General features: G+C 44.7%; 1 protein-coding gene across 1 annotated transcript; it reads left to right on the plus strand.

Annotated features, from left to right (window-relative positions):
* Window positions 1-13,194: 13,194 nt before the first annotated feature.
* LOC126547015 (uncharacterized) lies at window positions 13,195-15,967 on the plus strand. The gene has a single exon (XM_050194827.3). It carries the CDS (start codon window positions 13,264-13,266, stop codon window positions 14,119-14,121), a length of 858 nt encoding a protein of 285 aa, XP_050050784.1. The 5' UTR covers window positions 13,195-13,263; the 3' UTR covers window positions 14,122-15,967.
* The last annotated feature ends 2,489 nt before the right edge of the window (window positions 15,968-18,456 follow it).

The raw sequence follows: 18,456 nt of genomic DNA on the forward strand, positions 1-18,456 counted from the left end.
GAACATCTTGAAAATACTGTCACATACAACATGGGGAAGCGACAGGAAATGCCTCATGAACCTCTACAGGAGCCTTGTACGATCGCGGTTAGACTACGGTGCCGTTGTGTATCACTCAGCTACACCCAGTGCTCTTAAGATGCTGGACCCTGTGCATCATCTTGGTATCCGCCTCGCCACCAGCGCCTTTAGGACGAGTCCGATTCAAAGCCTCTATGTCGAATCAAATGAATGGTCGCTAGATCTGCAGCGGTCATGTTCTACATTTAATTATTTTCTGAAAGTAAATGCTAACAAAAACCATCCTTGTTATCCCACCATAAACAATATGACCTCTGCAACACTCTTTCGTAACAAACCTACAGCGAGAGAGCCATTCTCGATCCGTGTGACAAAGCTGAGCGAATACATGGATGTTCCTATTCATGAAAATAGTCTCATGGCTTCTGCCAAGCCGTTTCCACCGTGGTTGTGGCGAATTATTGACTGTGACACGTCATTTGTGGAGGTAACGAAGCATGCTCCAGAGGCGCACATTCATATGCATTTTCTGGAATTACAATTTAAGTACCCGTGTCCAGAGTATTATACAGATGCGTCTAAATCACATGCTGGCGTGTCATATGCAGCCGTCGGCCCATCCTTTTCCGAGTCCGATGTTCTGCACCCTCAAACAAGCATTTTTACAGCAGAGGCGTATGCACTGTGGTCGGCTGCGAAACACATCAAACAGTTAAAACTACATAAGGCGGTCATATACACAGACTCATTAGGCGTTGTGAAAACATTGATGTCATGCTTCAACCACACAAATCCAGTAATTGCAGATCTTTTCTCTCTCCTCTGTACTATTTATGCATCTGGCCAACATGTAACGATATGTTGGGTGCCTGGACACAGAGGTATTGAAGGTAACGTCCTGGCAGACCGAATTGCTACCTCCTTAGACACAAAAGCTTGCAACATGTCCGCAGCCGTTCCCGTCTCAGACCTAAAGCCATACTTACGGAAACAACTCAGAACCTACTGGCAGCATAAATGGGACTCTGAAACCCTTAATAAACTCCACATAGTTAAGCCATATTTAGGATACTGGCCATCACTGGCCAAGTCCAGACGAAGTGATGTCTTATTCTGTCGTCTCAGAATAGGGCACACTTACGGTACACATAGCTTTTTGTTGAGTGACGGTGAACGTCCAATGTGTAGTAGATGTGGGGAGACACTCAGTGTTCAACATGTCTTCCTAGAATGCCGCGAAACAGAAGTCGAGAGGAAAAAACACTTCCCTTTAGCATACAGTCAGTATATACCACTTCACCTGGCACTGTTTCTAGGCAAAGAACCGCTATTTCACATGCAGTCTACCATAGCCTTTCTAAACGACGTTGATACGCTCCACGTTTTCTGTCCAAGAAATTCGTAACACGGCCTCTTGCGAGAGGCCACGGTTGCGATGTGAACCTATGTTATAGCAGATGCCTCCAGGCCCTTGTACTCAAGGGACCCGCTGAGGCTGTTCCGCTATTCGTCAACAACAATCACCTGTTCATTTTTTATTCATCTAACGCTATTACACCGTTGTTGTACATCCTATACTTATAGCATACCCTACTTTAGCCATTCTCACATTTTCATTCCTTGTGTATTTATGCAACTTATAGCTCTCAGTTTTAGGCCTCTCTACAGCCACGTCACATCAGCCATTAGTCCATTCAGTGCTCATCACCATTGTCTTGGCGCTCTTTGGTCACACTTGGCCCTTGCGCCAATAAACACTACATATCATCATCATCAACAAATTCTAGCACTGGACTTCGCAAGGCGGATCCACTTAGAACGAATTGTCAGAACGACACCCGTTTCAAGATATAAATTCCCGAACTTTGCGGAGAAATGCATTGGCGTTCCAGTTAACTGTGTGCTTCAGTGCATAAAAGGACGTTCTGTTAACAAATTAACTGGAGCGCCAATGCATTTCTCCGCAATATTCTGGAACTTATATCTGGAAACTGGCCTCATCTTGAAAATTATTTCGAAGTGGGTTCGCCTTGTGAACTCCACGGCTATAATTTGTAAATTGCAATATGGGCCATAATGTAATTAGTATAAAGCTTAATTAGTAATTCTTTATTATTTAGTCGATTTTGCATCTCAATTTTTTGTGCAAGTATTGTCCGCCGCTTCGAGTACACCAGCTCATGAACTCGTATTGCGATATCTGCCACAGGCAACTTTTAAATATTTTTGACCGTGTTCGCTGAAACACCCTGTATGCTGGACGAATTCGAAAAAAAGGTTTGTGCGGCGATGTTCTTTTATGCCACGCTCACTCCGCGACTGCTCAAATTGTTATTGCAGGGCCCCTTTAACCCAACACGTGGTTGCGGTAATAATATACTGACAATTAAACAACTGTTGACACAGACAGACAGAAAAACTTTATTCGTAGCAAATGAGTTTGGACTCCTCTGGGTCCCTGGACTCTACCGCATGGTCCCACATTACGTCGAGACGGTCATGTTCCTTTTGTTCATGACGTCGGCAGCCCCAGCCACCGCAGCAAGCTGTGATGTCGGGCTCATAGACGAGAGAAGGGCTGTTGAAACACTCAAAGGGAGGTTTGCACTCAATCTTGTTTGAGGAGGATCGCTAGCAAAGTCCTCTATAGTATTTGTGTGCGGCAACACTCAGGTGTCTCCGGTGCATACTGCATCGTTGACTACTTTAACAAAATAGTCAATCAGTCACGCGAAATGCTTCGCGTATGTCGATTTCCACATGGCATAATATCTGCAAATCTTTGGCTAGAAATGTATAACTTCTACCGGGTTTCCAATACTCAAGACTGCTTACCCGTCGAGCAATCTTAGGGACAGATCGTAACGACGCGCGCACTCCTCTCCTAATGGTTGTACATCACCGGCGTTCGTGTTGTCAGGACGTGTAGGACCGGTTTCTGTAAAGGTTGCGCTATTTGAACTGTTTTATAGTGCTGCCTTCAAAGTAGAAAATCTGTTCGACGAAATCTTACCATCAAAACCTGTGCCTTGAACATCACAAAAACACTACATGTGGTAATAAAGTATATAAATAGTATAGCTACAGGGAACACATAGAGTCGCTGAACTGAATATACACAGAACTCGTTGAGATAATCGAACTGCAGAATATTTTACCTTGAGAATATCCGCTCCTTAGGCACGTACGCTTTGTGGCTGGCAGAAAGAAGCTGCTGATCGTTTTCTGGGGGCCAGTCATTGCATGTAAGGCTGTGCTCGATAGAAAATAATCGATCAGTAATTGAGAGATATGAGTGTAGATTGATAAAAAAAAGAGCTTTGATGGTTATCTGGATGTCATGTGCTGTTTTCATGTTTTGATCCTATTGAATTAATTGTAATCCTTCAGGTTACGACCGATCCGCAGGACAGTATTAATTTATTTTATGTATCTATTTCAATTTATTTATTTATCACAGTACCCACAGTGCCTGCGTAGCACTACAATGTGAGAAATGGGGGGCGGGGGTGATGTAGTCAGCTGTAGTAACTAAGAGAAGCAGCTGAAGTAACCCACTGAGGAGGAAAAAGAATACAATCGACGTATACACATTTGGCAACCGGTAAACCAAAAACGGAACAGTACTGAACACGTTGGCCATAGCAACAATGTGCGAAAAACGGGAAAAAATAAGGAATATAAAATATATACAACATGGACATAAAAACTACACAGCTATTGTACCGAAAGTATGGCGCACGCAAGAATCAAGAAAACTTACATAGCTGAAAGGGAAAATTCATTGTGCTGAAAGCTGCACCACGGGTCTTCTCTCTTCTTTTTTTTTTCTGTTTCTTCAATTTTTTTTCGCTAAGGGGTCACCTATGCGAACAAATAGTTCACGCGCGCATGCCCTATGCTAAAGGCGCAATTTCTTCTCTTTTTTAGCGTTTGCTAGCTTTAGCACAGGCTTGCATTCGTTACTTTTCTGAAATGTGGACGATTATCAACTCGGCATAAGACGATTAGCATTTGGACAAATTCCAACATTTCGTTTAACAGGGCCCCTAAATGGGCAAAATCGCACAAACAAGCAAACACAATTGTTAATTGAAAACACACACTTTTGTGACGACCGTAGCACATAACGACCTATAGTGACATAATAGTACGGATTCAATCAAACTCACTCACTGTGGACTTCCCGGAGTCTTCTGGTAGCAGCGACTGGTCGATTCTCGTTGCAAAACGCGTGGGAATAGATGATGCACCTTGGCCGTTTACGCAGGCGCGGCACTGGTGATGCCGGTTGTTCCGATGCGTTCTTCCGAGTTTTCTAGAAAACAATTCGCTTAATCTCTGAGGCGCAGATCTTAAGTTCATGTATCTGAAAAAATATACTTTCGGAGTGACAGAGAAGCGGCGTATAACCATAGAAAGGCATTAACCCTGCGGGTGCCCTCCCGTTACGGTGCCTCGATGTCTCCCTCGGCTGGGAGAGGGGGACATCGAGCCACTCTGCTTTCCCGCATCCAGACGTATACGGGTAGTGCACCACCTATAGAGGCGCCACTGATAGCTTCCAACAGTACGCTCAGGAGCAGTAGCAGACGGCAACTCTTTGCAGCAAGAATGGCTGAAGTTCGCGGCTGCGATTTCTCTTTTGCTCGGGTGCCAGGCCGCTTCTTCTCCGGTGACAGCTGTAGGGAAGACGCTGGCCTCTGTGGGAGCGGCTATGAACACGATGTTCCCGGTGTTTGGGACAACCCGTTCCACATACGTGCCAGGTGCGTCCCGCAGACAAATGCCATGAACCCCATTTACATAAAATGGAGCTCATGTTAACTAGCCGCTAAATTTTATTGAGTAATGCGATGTCTCGATCGTCTTTTTTTTTAATTCTACCCTTGCCGTAATGCTGCTTCTGTACCTCAGTAATAAGCATCCGTCGTTAATGCAGTCATATTTCAAACAAATCCGCACAGTGCGATGTCTGCACATGCCGTTGAATACACCTCTCTGCCGATGAATACACGTGACATCGCTGAATAAGTGCAATCAAAGTCGCCTCAAAAAGAGCAATTGCGAATTTATTGATGGAAACGCGTACGCTAGTCAACGAAGTCATCAAACACATGGGTTAGTAAGAGCGCGTGTTAGCGCTGTACCGCCGATGCATTTATGCCACATACGCCGATGAACTGCCGTCTCCGCTGCAGTTTTTGCAATGTTAAATTTCCCAGGGGAGCTGCTTGGAAACGTACAAAGCTGAAGTCTAACCAACTTCTCAGTAACATTTTTATAATGTTACTAGAGAGAGATGCGACATGATATATTTAAAGGCAGAGCAGCGCCAGTCAACGTAGATGAGCGCTGGCGGCAAGGCTAGGTTTAGTGCTCTGCGGCGTAATCAAAATAAGAAAGAATTCAGTTAAGTACAAAATTCACATGCAAAAAGGGACTCCGTTGTGAAACAAACAAATCACTTGGCGTGATAAGTCTGCTCAGACAGCATCGAGATGTGATGGCTTCCGAAACGTGACGCGAACTTTTGAGCGAAAATGTAACAAAAATACCATATGCAGTAACTATTAGCAATTCTCGCCCCGAACTACCTGTTTTCTAAACACATTTCCCGCAAAATAGCAATATCTAAGGTGCTCTCGGGCGAAAAGCATCAAGCTGTTAAAGAAGCACTTGCTTGGTGCCATTCCGATAGGACACAGCGTGATTACAAACTACGCAGGGTGAAAACATCGCACCTCAAAAAAAATCAACAGTTATGCATGAAGCAACTAGCAAGAGTTCAACATGCGCTAAGCCATGCATAAAATAGATGCAAAAACATGAAGTGCGTCACAGCTAGTGCGAGGATTCACCGGGCCACATAAAACCAACAATTTCAGTTCCTGCAAGCTTCAGTAGCTTTAACATACAACACAATGCGCTTGTGCAGTCGTGCTGCCTAGCTAGCGCAACGAGGTAAAGAAGCGGCAAACCGTAGAAGCGGCAGACGACATTCAGAACTTTAGCGAAAGGCCTTTAAACCGCATGCTGTACTGCAGATGAAGTTCGTCGCTTATACCCGTCTAAATATGATCGAGTGGAAAAGACACCGGCACGACAAAGGAAAGGATGAGAACAACAAACATTTCCCGCCGAACGTCGGCGATCCATTGCTACCGTTGCTCTCGCTGATGAGGCTTTACGGGGAATGATTAGAACCGTATGTCATGAGGTGCACGTGCCGAGTTGAAAAGGAAAGGCGAAGAAGACAAGAATGACGACGAAGGCTCGAGCATTATTGTGCAATGGCACCAGGAAAAAGTGAAAAAAAAAAGAACCTCCGGAGAGCCTTGTGGCGCGAGCGTGGAACGCGGGAGGGGGCCTTGGTGATATAGGAATCGGAGCGAAGAAGACCCACGGCGGAAGAAGCAGCCCGTTGTCCCATGGGTCCGGGCTCCTGCCTATGTCTGGTGTTCCTGAGCCTACGGTTCAACGTCTCAAGCTAGCGTTTGTCTGTGAACCGCCCAGCGGAGCACCAACCACAGCTTCTGTGCTCGCGACCTTCCCACCTGGCTTATGTTCCTGCCCCGTCGTGCCACGCCGTCCCGTCTCGAGACTCCAGCTGGGGTCCGTCAGCAGCAGCCCACTCGTCGTCTGCACCATTACAGCCGTGAACACGTCCGATGCCCTACGCCGAACAATAGGGTGATGTGTGAACTTTAATCATTTGATTCTGTAGTATGCAGACTGTTTAGAGACTGCATACTTTAAGTGATCCATATTAACCGTTGTCAGCAGTTATATGTCCTCAAATTCATATAAAGCATTGTTTGTGTGTGTGCGACAGAGAGCCTACGCTTCGTATTTCCTAAATCGGTCTGTACTGACCACGTTAAAGAACCTAGTACGGTGAAAAGATCTACACCGTATCGCTGGCACGTTTTCGCCGGTGTTTGAGCCCCCCACCGTGCAACAATTCTTCGACATTCCTTGAAGCTTTGCCTGCCCCGCACATGCAAAGGGTGTTGCTTATTTTGCTCTGAAAACGTGAATAAGAAAGAGAAGCACGGTCAGCGACGCAGCAAACTATGGCGCGCGGCTGGCTCCTTCCCCGAGGGTTCTGCGCAAGGCCGCCACGAGTGGCGCGTCGATCGGCGCCCACTACGTACGCACCTCTTCCTGCTTTTTGTCGGAAGCTGCGCGCTCTTTCGTGGCCCCCTCTTGTTATTTAGCGTGAACCTTTCGAAGAGTCGTCGGCCGCGTTCTTTCTCGCCCTCCTAGCCCCGCTTTCCGTTCTTTCGCCACCACGTTTTCAATAGACTACCACTGGAAAGAGTCGGACGAATGGATGGCCTGTATAGTGACCGAATTACCACCAAGGTAAAGAGCAGCATTTTCACCCTCGCGTGCCTTTCGTTAGCGATTCTTTCGTCCCTCCCCTAGGCGAGTTCCCGACTGGGCAGTGCTCCTCGGCAATGAGACCGCAGCACCATATAGGAGATGCAGGCAGTGTGGTGGCGTTCGAGATGCTGTTGCCTGTCGCTGTTACTGCCCGCATTTTTCTTAGTAGGGCTATCAATAGCGCCGGTTCTCGGAAGCTGCTGCTTTCGTTTCTGCTGGGGTGGTTTTGGGCTGTACGGCGCCATGGCCAAATGCACTTTCATGGTTACGGAATGTATAGCACATGCGACAGCAGCGAGTACATTTCAGAAGAAATGGTCTGAGGGTAATGGGACACCAAGCAAGTTCCAAGTCGCAAGAACCTTCCTCAGTCGGTCACGACGCATGTTTCCGCAAAGAAAGCACGGTAGGTCTCGCGGGATAGTGCTTGGGGCGAGAGATTGGTTTTGCGATGTCTTCCAGCGTTGCACATTATTCTCCAGCATACCAGATGCGAGCATTATAAACCCTTATACAAGTTTATACCTGCCAGTTCACTTGTGGAAGGCAGATACCGTCGGCTTTTTGGATGAGACTGATTTCTGCTGGACCATTTTTGAATGGCCTTCCATGAAAATGTGTCTCGTATTCTGACTGCTGACGAACAACTATTAGTTTACATAGGGATAGAATAACTGAAGAAGTGTCTGGAGCAATTTGTGAAGCAAAAAATCTTGCTTTTGAAGCAGAATGCTTTTAATATGGAGCATGATAATGGACAGTAAGAAAAAATGAACATTTCTGTATCTACATATGTTAAATTTGGGGCAGCTTGTTTGGAGTAGAACTCTGCAAATCTGAAGCAGGCGAGTTAAGTGGTCGCAACTTTTACCCTATAGTCCTTGCTTTCTGCATTAGCACCTGCCCTCATAAATCCCGGCTTCAGAGGGCGCGGAAGACTGCCGTGTTTCACTTTCTATGCTGTTAACCTGATACAGTGAAGTCCCAATAATTCTAACCCGAACAGAGTGCTGGGTCCCGTCATAGAGCCAGACATCTAAATTCAGAAGATACAACTAGCAATAATTGAACACATAAAAGTATGAGACGGTTATTTGAAGGAAAATTCCCGTTTCCGCCTGCCGTTTATTGCGGAAGTATGATGTCCGAATACATACTAAAATTCCGGTCGAACGATACGGCGCATTCTTAGTTTTTTTTTTATTGCGCTATTTTGGAACACAGAACAGGATATAGGCAGAGAGTGTTGTCTTGTTCTGTGTTTTGTGTTCCAAAACAGAACGGGGTAAGAAAACCTGTACCACCAACTATCTCAATTAAGTCACAGCACTTATAGCTACGGTGCGCGTAGTGACGCTCTTTCTTTTGTGTGTGTGTGTGTGTGTGTGTGTGTGTGTGTTTCAACGCTGTGCTCAGGCTCTGCGGCGTGTGCTCGAGGAATTTCTGCGTATCGTGTATGGACGCCGGTAAGGCAGCGTATACTTCCAGCTCCGTTCGCGTCTTTTCTTGGTGGTTGCTTTAAACACAAGCACTATTCCAAAAATTTGAATCATGATTAGTGTAAAAAAAATTAAGCCGACGTAAGTTGGACCATTGGTAACGACTGCCATGGGGCTGACGCGGAGCACTTCACGGCATTCACACGATGAATGCATGACTGGCCGCTGTACCGTATCTCCTTATCGACATCGCATATTCGCACGTTACTAACCGCGGCTATCATAGCCAATCATGGTACGTTATCAGCCGAACCACGTTTCCAGTGCGAGTTCTTTCGTGCGTTATCTCTCTCGATACGCACAAACACATTCATACACTTCACTACTTTGCGTTCGCATCTCCACGTGAAATATCTTATCTTTATGGCTAATGACAAAAACATGTCATTTTGTTGTTAAACTAGTAGTAATTTATTTAAGTGCGGCAACACTTTGCTGCTCTTTCTTCTACAAACTAGGGAGTGCTTATTTAAGCGTGGGATATAACAGCGGCTTTATTTCTTGTATAAGCTATGTTTCTCAGGTTTCTTTTTATGGCTTGATCATTATTTAAAACTATGTGGAACCTTAAAAAACACTGCGGTGACATTGTGGTATCTTTGTTAACAAAGGGGGTGAAGGACACCTCAATGCTTCATTAGAACGACATCTCCCTCTGCCTCCTGTTACACTGCACTGTTATGAAACAAATCAATCAATCAATCACGTCGCGGCCATCGCGTGGTCGAAAACTTTGTGGCGAGCCTTCTACTGTGCAGTTGCAATGCGGTAAATCGCGGATTAGAGTGTAAATGTGTATCAAAGGAACTCGCGCTATTTCAACCCCTCATGGCCACCTTGGTGCTAGTATCTTGAGCAGCAGGTAAGAAAAAAAATAGTATTCGACAAAAGCGGCGACATTCTTACAACAGGGACAATTTAAGTGACTTTAAACCTAATTTCCTTACACTCAAATACGACTTGTGCGTGGCTATGCAGTGTTCCTCGCATGCGACGCACGCAGCCTATTGGAACTGCATGATTGTAAAAAAAGAAAGAGAGAGAGCGAGAAGTGCGTAAGCACTCCGTCCATCATGCTCATGGAACCTCAGGTCGGGTTTGCCAGGGCGAACGGGTGCAAGCGCATGCTGTTTTTCTCGGCCCACTGCATCATCATAGTCACCTTGTCATATCTTTTAGTATCTTTGTGGGCATTTATTGTTTACAGTTGCACACACCCCTCATCTTGTATATAAGCGTGCTCCTTAACAGTGTTAAACGAGTTGGTAATTTGCAGCACTTCTCCGTTTTGTTTCCTTTATGTTCGTCCATTAATTCCGCCAGTGTAGCACTAAGCGCAAGACGAGCATGAACGCCCACCAACTAACCCGCTTAATTGCTTTACTAGCCCATTGGCAGTATTCGCGTTACCCGCCATGGTTGCTCAGTAGCGAAGAGAAAGATGACCAACCGAAGCAACAACCCAAAGGAGCACCCGCTACCACGGAGCCAGCTTCTGCCCAGCAAGCGAATGAGGGAGCCGGAGGTGACTCATCTGATGCACCCAAGCATCTCGACACGTGCGCTGAGCCGGCAGAGGACAGACGAAGTAACGCGGATACTTCAGTTCCGAAGCGCCGTGCGACTAACAGATCGGAATCAAGCACAGACAGCGAGACGACCAGTACCACAAGAAAAGCACGTCGCCGCAAAACATCGAAATACTCAGGAAAGTGCCGACGATCACGGTCCAGAAGGCCAGGTGGGGTTTCGGAGGGAGCCTCACCGTTGCCCTCTAGGACTGATCACATAGATCATTAGGTCCAAATAGTTGGTAGTCACCATGGCCCTGTCCCAGCAACTTCTATTCGCAACCTTGAACGTACGAGGCCTTAGGTCTTTGCAGAAACAGGCGCAGCTTCGCCGGCTTTTGTCTAGGAGGCGCCTCGACTTCGTCGCCGTGCAGGAGACGAAGATTGAGAGTGACGACGAGACAGAAAGGGCTTTGCGACCTTTTCTGTCTGAGTATAATGTTTGCATTTCACACGCTCTTGGTTTATCCGCGGGCTGTTTCCTGTTTCTGAAAAAGAGCCTACTTTATTCAGCATTTAGTTATCATGTCGACACTGAAGGTCGATATATATGCTGTGATTTTGTGTTGCAGGGTGTGCCATGGCGCATAGTCAACGTCTATGCATTTAATGACGCTGCAAAACGAACTCTTTTATTTGATACTGTGTCTAGTCTATTGGACTGTGATCGCTGCATTGTTTTAATGGGAGATTTCAATTGTGTATGTGATACGAACGATCGAAGCGGCTTTAACCCTCAGCGGGACAGGAGTGGTGAAGTTTTGTCTAACATAATAGAAAATTCAGGGCTCGTTGATGTAGGAGTGTCGGGACAGGGAGCTCGCTCTTATACAAGAATTCAAGGTCGTTCCTACGCCCGCCTAGATCGGATTTATGTTTCTTCATCACTCCTCTCTCGAGGACTATCCTGCATTACTATCCCCGTTTCATTCTCTGATCATTGCATGGTTATCGCAAACATTGGTGAAAAATCTGTAACTAATTTCCGACCACAGTGGGCACTCTGGAAGCTTAACTCTGAGCTCCTAAATGATCAGGAATTTATTAATCGCGTGCGCATGGCTCTAACCAATTCCCTTTCTAGTGACTTGCCATTATTTGCTGCTTGGGAACTCTTTAAACAAGAGGTTCGTACAGTGGCTATAGAAATTGGAGCGGTGAAATCATTCTATAGAAAGAATGAAGAAAAAACGCTTCTTAAGAGCCTATGTAGCCTTTATGAGATTGAATGCGAAATGCCAGGCACTTACATTGCCGACATAGAAAACATTAAATGTGAGTTACAAAAGTATGACGCACTACGTTACTTAGGTGCGCGAATTCGATCTCGAAACAGGCGTGCTCTGCAATCTGAGCAACCAACACGCCAAGCTTTACTTGACGAGCGACGTCACGGTATTTCCAAAGTAATTCCGGAAATATACTCCGAAGGTAGTCTTCTAACAAATACTAATGACATAATTTCTAAGTTCGAAACTTTCTACACTATGTTGTTTAGTGCACCTCCGGACGATCACGATGCAAAAATTTTAGAGAGTCTTGTATCTCTTGTCAAACCATTGCAGGATGATGACTGTGCAGTCATCAGTGGTAGCCTTACGATTCAAGAAATTGAGCTAGCTATTGATCAGTTGCCTTTGTCGAAAACATCCGGCCCCGATGGACTATCAAGTGAATTTTACAAAGCTTTCAAATCAATTATCAGCCCCATATTATTGGATATTCTTATTACAAGTTTAGAGGTTGACGCCCTTCCGCAGTCTTTTTGCAAAACCCACACAGTTTTAATTCCCAAAAGTTCAGATAAAGAGAAACTGCGTTCCGTAGAAGGCTATCGACCAATCACATTGTCAAACGTGGATTACAAAATTTTTGCGAAAGTTCTATCCAATAGATTACAATTTGCGATGTCAATTCTAATTGGTTCCCATCAGACGTGTGGAATCAGGGGCCGATCAATTCAAACTAACATACATATCGCCCGTACCCTTCTTCAATACTGTTATGGTTCCACTGAGCAGCTTGCAATGCTCCAGGTAGACCTTGCTAAAGCTTTTGATCGTGTCAGTCACTCCTATTTATTTTCCCTTCTGGAGCATGTCAATGTTGGCTCCATTGTGCTTAAAGGCGTTAGGCTTTGCTACACATGTTGTACTACTCGTTTAGTTATTAATGGCCAACTCTCCGAACCCATTTCTATTTGCTCATCAGTAAAACAAGGATGCCCGATGTCCCCACTACTATTCGCTCTTTACCTGGAACCGCTATGCTTAAGCGTAATTCAGTCGAGTCACATCCATGGCTTCAATATACTGGGTAATGAAGTTAAAGTCTTAGCTTATGCAGACGATCTAGCGTTCTTCTGCACGGATAAGTCCAGTGTTGAAAAAGTAGTATCGAAAATAGAAGAATTTGGCAGCGTATCAGCAGCGCGAATGAACTCCTCAAAAAGTTTAGGCTTATGGTTTGGCTCATGGTGCTATACACCAGAACAGTTCGCAGGCGTTAAGTGGACTGATGTCCCGCCAAAGTATCTTGGCGTGCCGCTAGACGCATATAAATTAAGCGCACACTATTGGAAAGAACGGGTTTCGGTACTACAAAGTTACGCCCAGACATTCGTTCCACAACGACTTTCTATTTTTGGGAAAGCCGAAGCCTGCAATAAGCTCTTGGCAACAAAAATTTTCTATGTATTGCAAGTTATCCATTGTGCTAGGCTATACATCCAACGCTTTCACCGTATCTTTGCAACCTTCGTATGGTCTTCAACTTTTGAGCCCATGAGGCGAGACAATATTTTTAGGCCTGTTAGTGAAGGTGGGCTGGGCTTAGTACATCTTTATGTGCGGCAAATAGTGTCTCGTTTCTTCTTTTTTCGCGATACTTCCCATCCTGTAATTCGTTCATACATGCAAGTCACACTTGTTAATGCGTTACCTGATTTAGTTGTTTCTTCAAGTTTTTCTTCGCGCTTATGCTTGCGGGGGTTCATGCAAGAAGTTTACTTGGCGGTTCGTTTCCTGACAGTTCGGTTTTCCACTGAATACTTGTATTCTGTGTCGCGCAAAACGCTGTACAAAGACTTACTCTCCATGCTATTTCCGCCTCCACTTTACCGATCAATATACATTAAATTGCCAGGCCAAGATGTGCTAAAGCGCGTTCGCAAAATGTATTTATCCCCTTGCTGCAAAACATTCTTTTATAAAGTTCATAGTGAAACCATACCGGTTAAAACATGGCTACAAAAAAAGGGTATCTTTGTCTCTTCTGTTAACTGTCGCCTTTGTGATGTACCAGAGACAATTGAACATTGTTTTATTAGCTGCACTGACGCCATCCTATTTTGGGATGTCCTCCAACGGACTTTAAAGAAAGACTTTGAAATTAACGCTCATACTGTGCGATACCTGCTGCCAACCTCTGATAATAGTGCACCTTTCGATATGTTTTTTGTCATGGGAATGCACAGTTTGTGGAAAACGCGAATGATGGACAGAAACGCCGAAAGGGTTGTACCTACAAGGGCAAATTTCATCCAAATGACACTACACCTAAAGCAGGTTTATGATGGACTCGGTGTACAACCGGACTGGTACCCTATTTTGGTGAGGTGCTTATCCTTGCCACCCTTCTAAAGTGACAAGAACGTTTCTACTCACAGTATGAACGCTGCCTTTTCTGTGTGTGACTTTTATTGTGCCCTCCATTCTCTGACTATGCAGAACTGGTGAACGTCTGGTTGAATGCAACTATAATAAATACCATGAAAGAAAAAAAAAAAAAAGCCATGGTTGCTCAGTGGCTATGGTGTTAGGCTGCTGAGCACGAGGTCGCGGGATCGAATCCCGGCCTCAGCGGGTGCATTTCGATGGGGCGAAATGCGAAAACACCCGTGTACATAGATTTAGGTGCACGTTAAAGAACCCCAGGTGGTCGAAATTTCCGGAGTCCTCCACTGCGGCGAGCTTCATAATCAGAAAGCGGTTTTGGCACGTAAAACCACATAATTTGATATATTTTTTTTTTAGTTTTCGCGTTTACGTTTTACGCGTACTTAGTCGCGCCGCCGTAGGCGAAACAACCATATACAAATAAAGGCATTGAACGAGTGTTAACACTTACCACGTGAAAATTAGTTTCAAGGAACTAATGCGTCTCCTGACGCTGGTTCACCGAGTCAGCAGAGCCCGGTGAACCAGATTGGTGTGTTCTACCGCCGGCTCTTGGCTGGCAGGTATAGGTATATATGATCTTATATCGCCGTGGGAGAAGTGGGAAGATATGCTATCAGTTATGGGATGATAATGTGTCCCATTGTAAGTCCCGGAAGAAACAAGAACACAGGTTCACGGTCGTGCTAATACGATCGCGCATTATCGCGCTTGAATGCAGCGGAACGTATATATAGGCTGAAATGATTCGATACTCGACAATATACAGCGACTCCTTGCGACTCCCGATAATCTTAGGATAAAGGGAAAGAAATCCAGCCTATTTACATAGTTGCTACTTTCCTCTAAAACTGGCCTGAGCACGTACGCTTCTTAGTCACGCTCGGTGTTTTAGAGCATCTCGGGCGCAATTCGCGGCATTTTTACGGTTTTGACGCAGCAAGTCGCAAATGTACAGCAATTTGGCAGAATTGACGCAGCTGTACCACACCTGTTATAGCTTTTATTTCTAATTTCATGAAATATAAGGGAGCGAACCATTGTCCTAGGCTGTCCGATCTATCAAAAAAAAAAAAAAACAGGAGACACTAACCCGTACATTTATGAGCAGAATTAAAGATAGGGATCTCGTTAAGAGAGCAAACTTCGTGCAATCTGTGTGCGAACAGAATTAACAGTTGATAGAGGTTGATGGGGGCGCATAGCTCCTGCGATGCCTAAAGAAGAGTCGCCGATACAAGAAAAAGAGAAAGGGGGGTGAAGGGCAGAGTCCCGTCATAAAAATATATGGGGGGGGGGGGCGCCCCCCCCTCTCTTGCTTCTCGGTTCCGGCGTCTCTGAATGAGACAGTGCCAATGCATCTGCCTAGAGCGGATGTTTCCAAAAGCAAAAAAAAAGGAAAACAAGGAAAAAATGAATAAAACAACACTTGATTGGTTCCTAACTTCGCTACAGATGACCGGAATACCCCGCGCCTCTTGCATTCTCGCCTAAGCTTACACAATGCAGCCCTGAAGCTGCTGCTACCAGAAAGCTTCTCCAGCATCACTTGTGCCCGGCAATGGCGTTCGTTATTCTTATTAGTTTTTTTGCTCTAATTTTCCAGCGCGATCATACGACAGTACAGATTTGCGAAGTCCGTCAACTATCTATGCACCAATCACCGCTACGCTGAGCATCTCTTTCTAGTCTGGACCACGTTAGATCATCTGAACTCCATAACAATCTCGATCCCAAAGGCACTTGGACCATGCCCAAATGCGTCACTTGGCTTCTTCGCATTCGCTTTGGAAGTTCGCATTTAGATGGGGGCAAAATGCGAGAACACCCGTGTACTTAGATTTAGGTGCACGTTAAACAGCCCCAGGTGGCCGAAATTTCCGGAGTACTCCACCACGGCGTGCCTCATAATCAGAAAGTGGTTTTGGCACGCTAAACCCCATAATTTAATTCGCTTTGGAAGTTCTGAGCGGCCGAAACTTCCCGGGATGCCTGCATGGCATTCTTTTTCTACAGCGATTTCTCGGATGTTCCGCCCAATGGCCAGGCAGGCGTCCTAAGCGCGTTCGTTTTCCGTGTCCCTGACTGTCCACGGACAGCCAGAATTTGTGGGAACTTTCTCGCTCCGGCAGCTAGCGGATGACGAGAATATTGACTGCAGTAAGTAGAAGTAAGTACAATTATTTACAATTGAAACATATTTCAAATTTTAGGAGGTAGGCTATAGCAGTGCTTGTTTTTTATAACCAACCGGTGAATGCGACATTCTTTCCTAATATAGAAACATTAGATATATAACTAGTTATAACCCGTGTAATATAGAAAGCTGACGAATAAAATATTTCCTGTCAATAATTCCATCGTTCTTAACATTTATCTATAACACTGCAATGTCGACTGGACAATTGCCCCCGATATGCACTTTGCCATGGTGGCCGCAGTCTATAAAAAATGTGACATAAATGCGCTACGGAACAACCCACCAATCTGCTTGTTTCTATATTTTTCGAAAGCACTGCGTCCAGAAAAATCAGTTAGAAGACTCTGTACTAACTGGCTCTCAGTCTGGATTTATTCCACGAAGGGCAACAGAATTCGGATTACTCCTCCAAAAAGAATACATCTTAAAAAAATTGGAAAAACAACTCCTATCTTGAGCAACCTTGATGATTTCAGTAATATATATATATATATATATATAAGAACCACACTGTAAATCTTAGCGCGCTGACAAAATCTGTTCTATGCGTGGATGACATTAGCATTTGTTAACCTCCTGTGACCTTAACGAAATAACTACCAAAGTAAACAACATATTACACGCACTCTATCAGAATGCAAAGCAGCGAAGTCTCCCGCTATAATCAAGAATAAAAACTCAAGGAATTATTTTCCACGCAAACGTAAATGCGTGGATACACTCCGCTTCCTTTTGTCGGGTACCGTGATCGAATATGTCAAGTCATTTCGGTCCTTTGCCATAATATTCACGCTAACTATGTCATGGGACGCACATGTTACACACATTAGCGTTAACATAGTTATGATTATATGTGATTTCACGCGAAAAAAAATATTATCCTCTAAAACGAAACTGTTCTGATGCTGGGCATTTTTATACTCCTACGTAAATTACGGTTTTATGGATTGTGGTCACACCACAATGGCTAACATTTTAAAACTTTAATTGTTACAGAAAAAGATGTTGCGAAAAAGAGGTTCGCGCTCCTTATGATACTGAAACGAGGCCAATTTACTTAGAATACAAAAATCGTATACGACTGAATCGTATACGACTGAATCTGCTTGCTTTTATAAAATACAAATAAGAATTAATGACGCATTTCTTCAACATATACCACTTCGACGTCGTAAAAACCCCTATACAGCTAAGGAACCTGGTAACATTATATTGGCAAAGTGTCGTGCAAAGTATAGTTTCGCGTTGCTTAAATATATACTGCCAAAATTTTTAAAAGCATCGATTTGTGAGCACCTAAGAACTCTGTCCTTTTCTGCAGTTCATGATTACTACCGTAAATAGTCTCTTCTATGGTTTAGCAATTTGCTTTCCAATGCAGCTTGTACCTTTGCAAATCCAGTTTTTGTAATGTCCATTTACTTAATTTGTTGTTGTTCTTGTCTTTTCTTGGTTTTGAATGTGTAATAATTAGTTCATATGTTTTGTAACCAGTTAGTTTTATGACGAATTGTTTCATGGTAAAAATTTATTTTGCTTTGGATAATGTATTTTGTTTAGCAGTTTGGTGTAGAGAATGCTCAACGACTGTTATACATCCGTTTTTGCATCATGCGCTGACACTCTGACTGTACGGGGTGACGAGGCTAGTCAATTGATGGTTAACGCTGCTTTTTTCTCGGCAGCCACGGTTTCTTCTCTGAAACTGCAATAAAAAAAAGATTAACATGCAGTCACCTTAAGGTGGAGGCTGTGACATTTCTGACGGGCTTTTGTTTTCTCGCGGCTTCTGCTCGCTCATCATGTGTTTGTGTGGCAGTTTAGACGCGTCCTATGCCGCATTCTACAGCATGTCCACCAAAACCGTAATTTTCCAGGGCAGTGAGACGATGGTTTTCCCCATCGTTGAAAAAATTGAATGCTCGTGTTGTGGTCGCATTGTGGTCGAACACTTTCGCGCCTCTCCGACATCTGGCTTCCTCCGCACCCCGTCAATCACCGAGGTAGCGTAGTGATAGAACTTTGTCTCACGAATTGTTGCTTCCCATCAAGTTTTCGTCGCTACCTGCGGTACTGGCCCGGAGGGTTATTCTGTCAGC

The sequence above is a fragment of the Dermacentor andersoni genome, chromosome 1 (genome assembly GCF_023375885.2).
Source record: "Dermacentor andersoni chromosome 1, qqDerAnde1_hic_scaffold, whole genome shotgun sequence".
Lineage (NCBI taxonomy): Eukaryota > Metazoa > Arthropoda > Arachnida > Ixodida > Ixodidae > Dermacentor > Dermacentor andersoni.

Coding starts and splice junctions, on each gene's coding strand:
- LOC126547015 (XM_050194827.3), top strand. CDS start 13,264: ATGAGGCGAGACAATATTTTTAGGCCTGTTAGTGAAGGTGGGCTGGGC.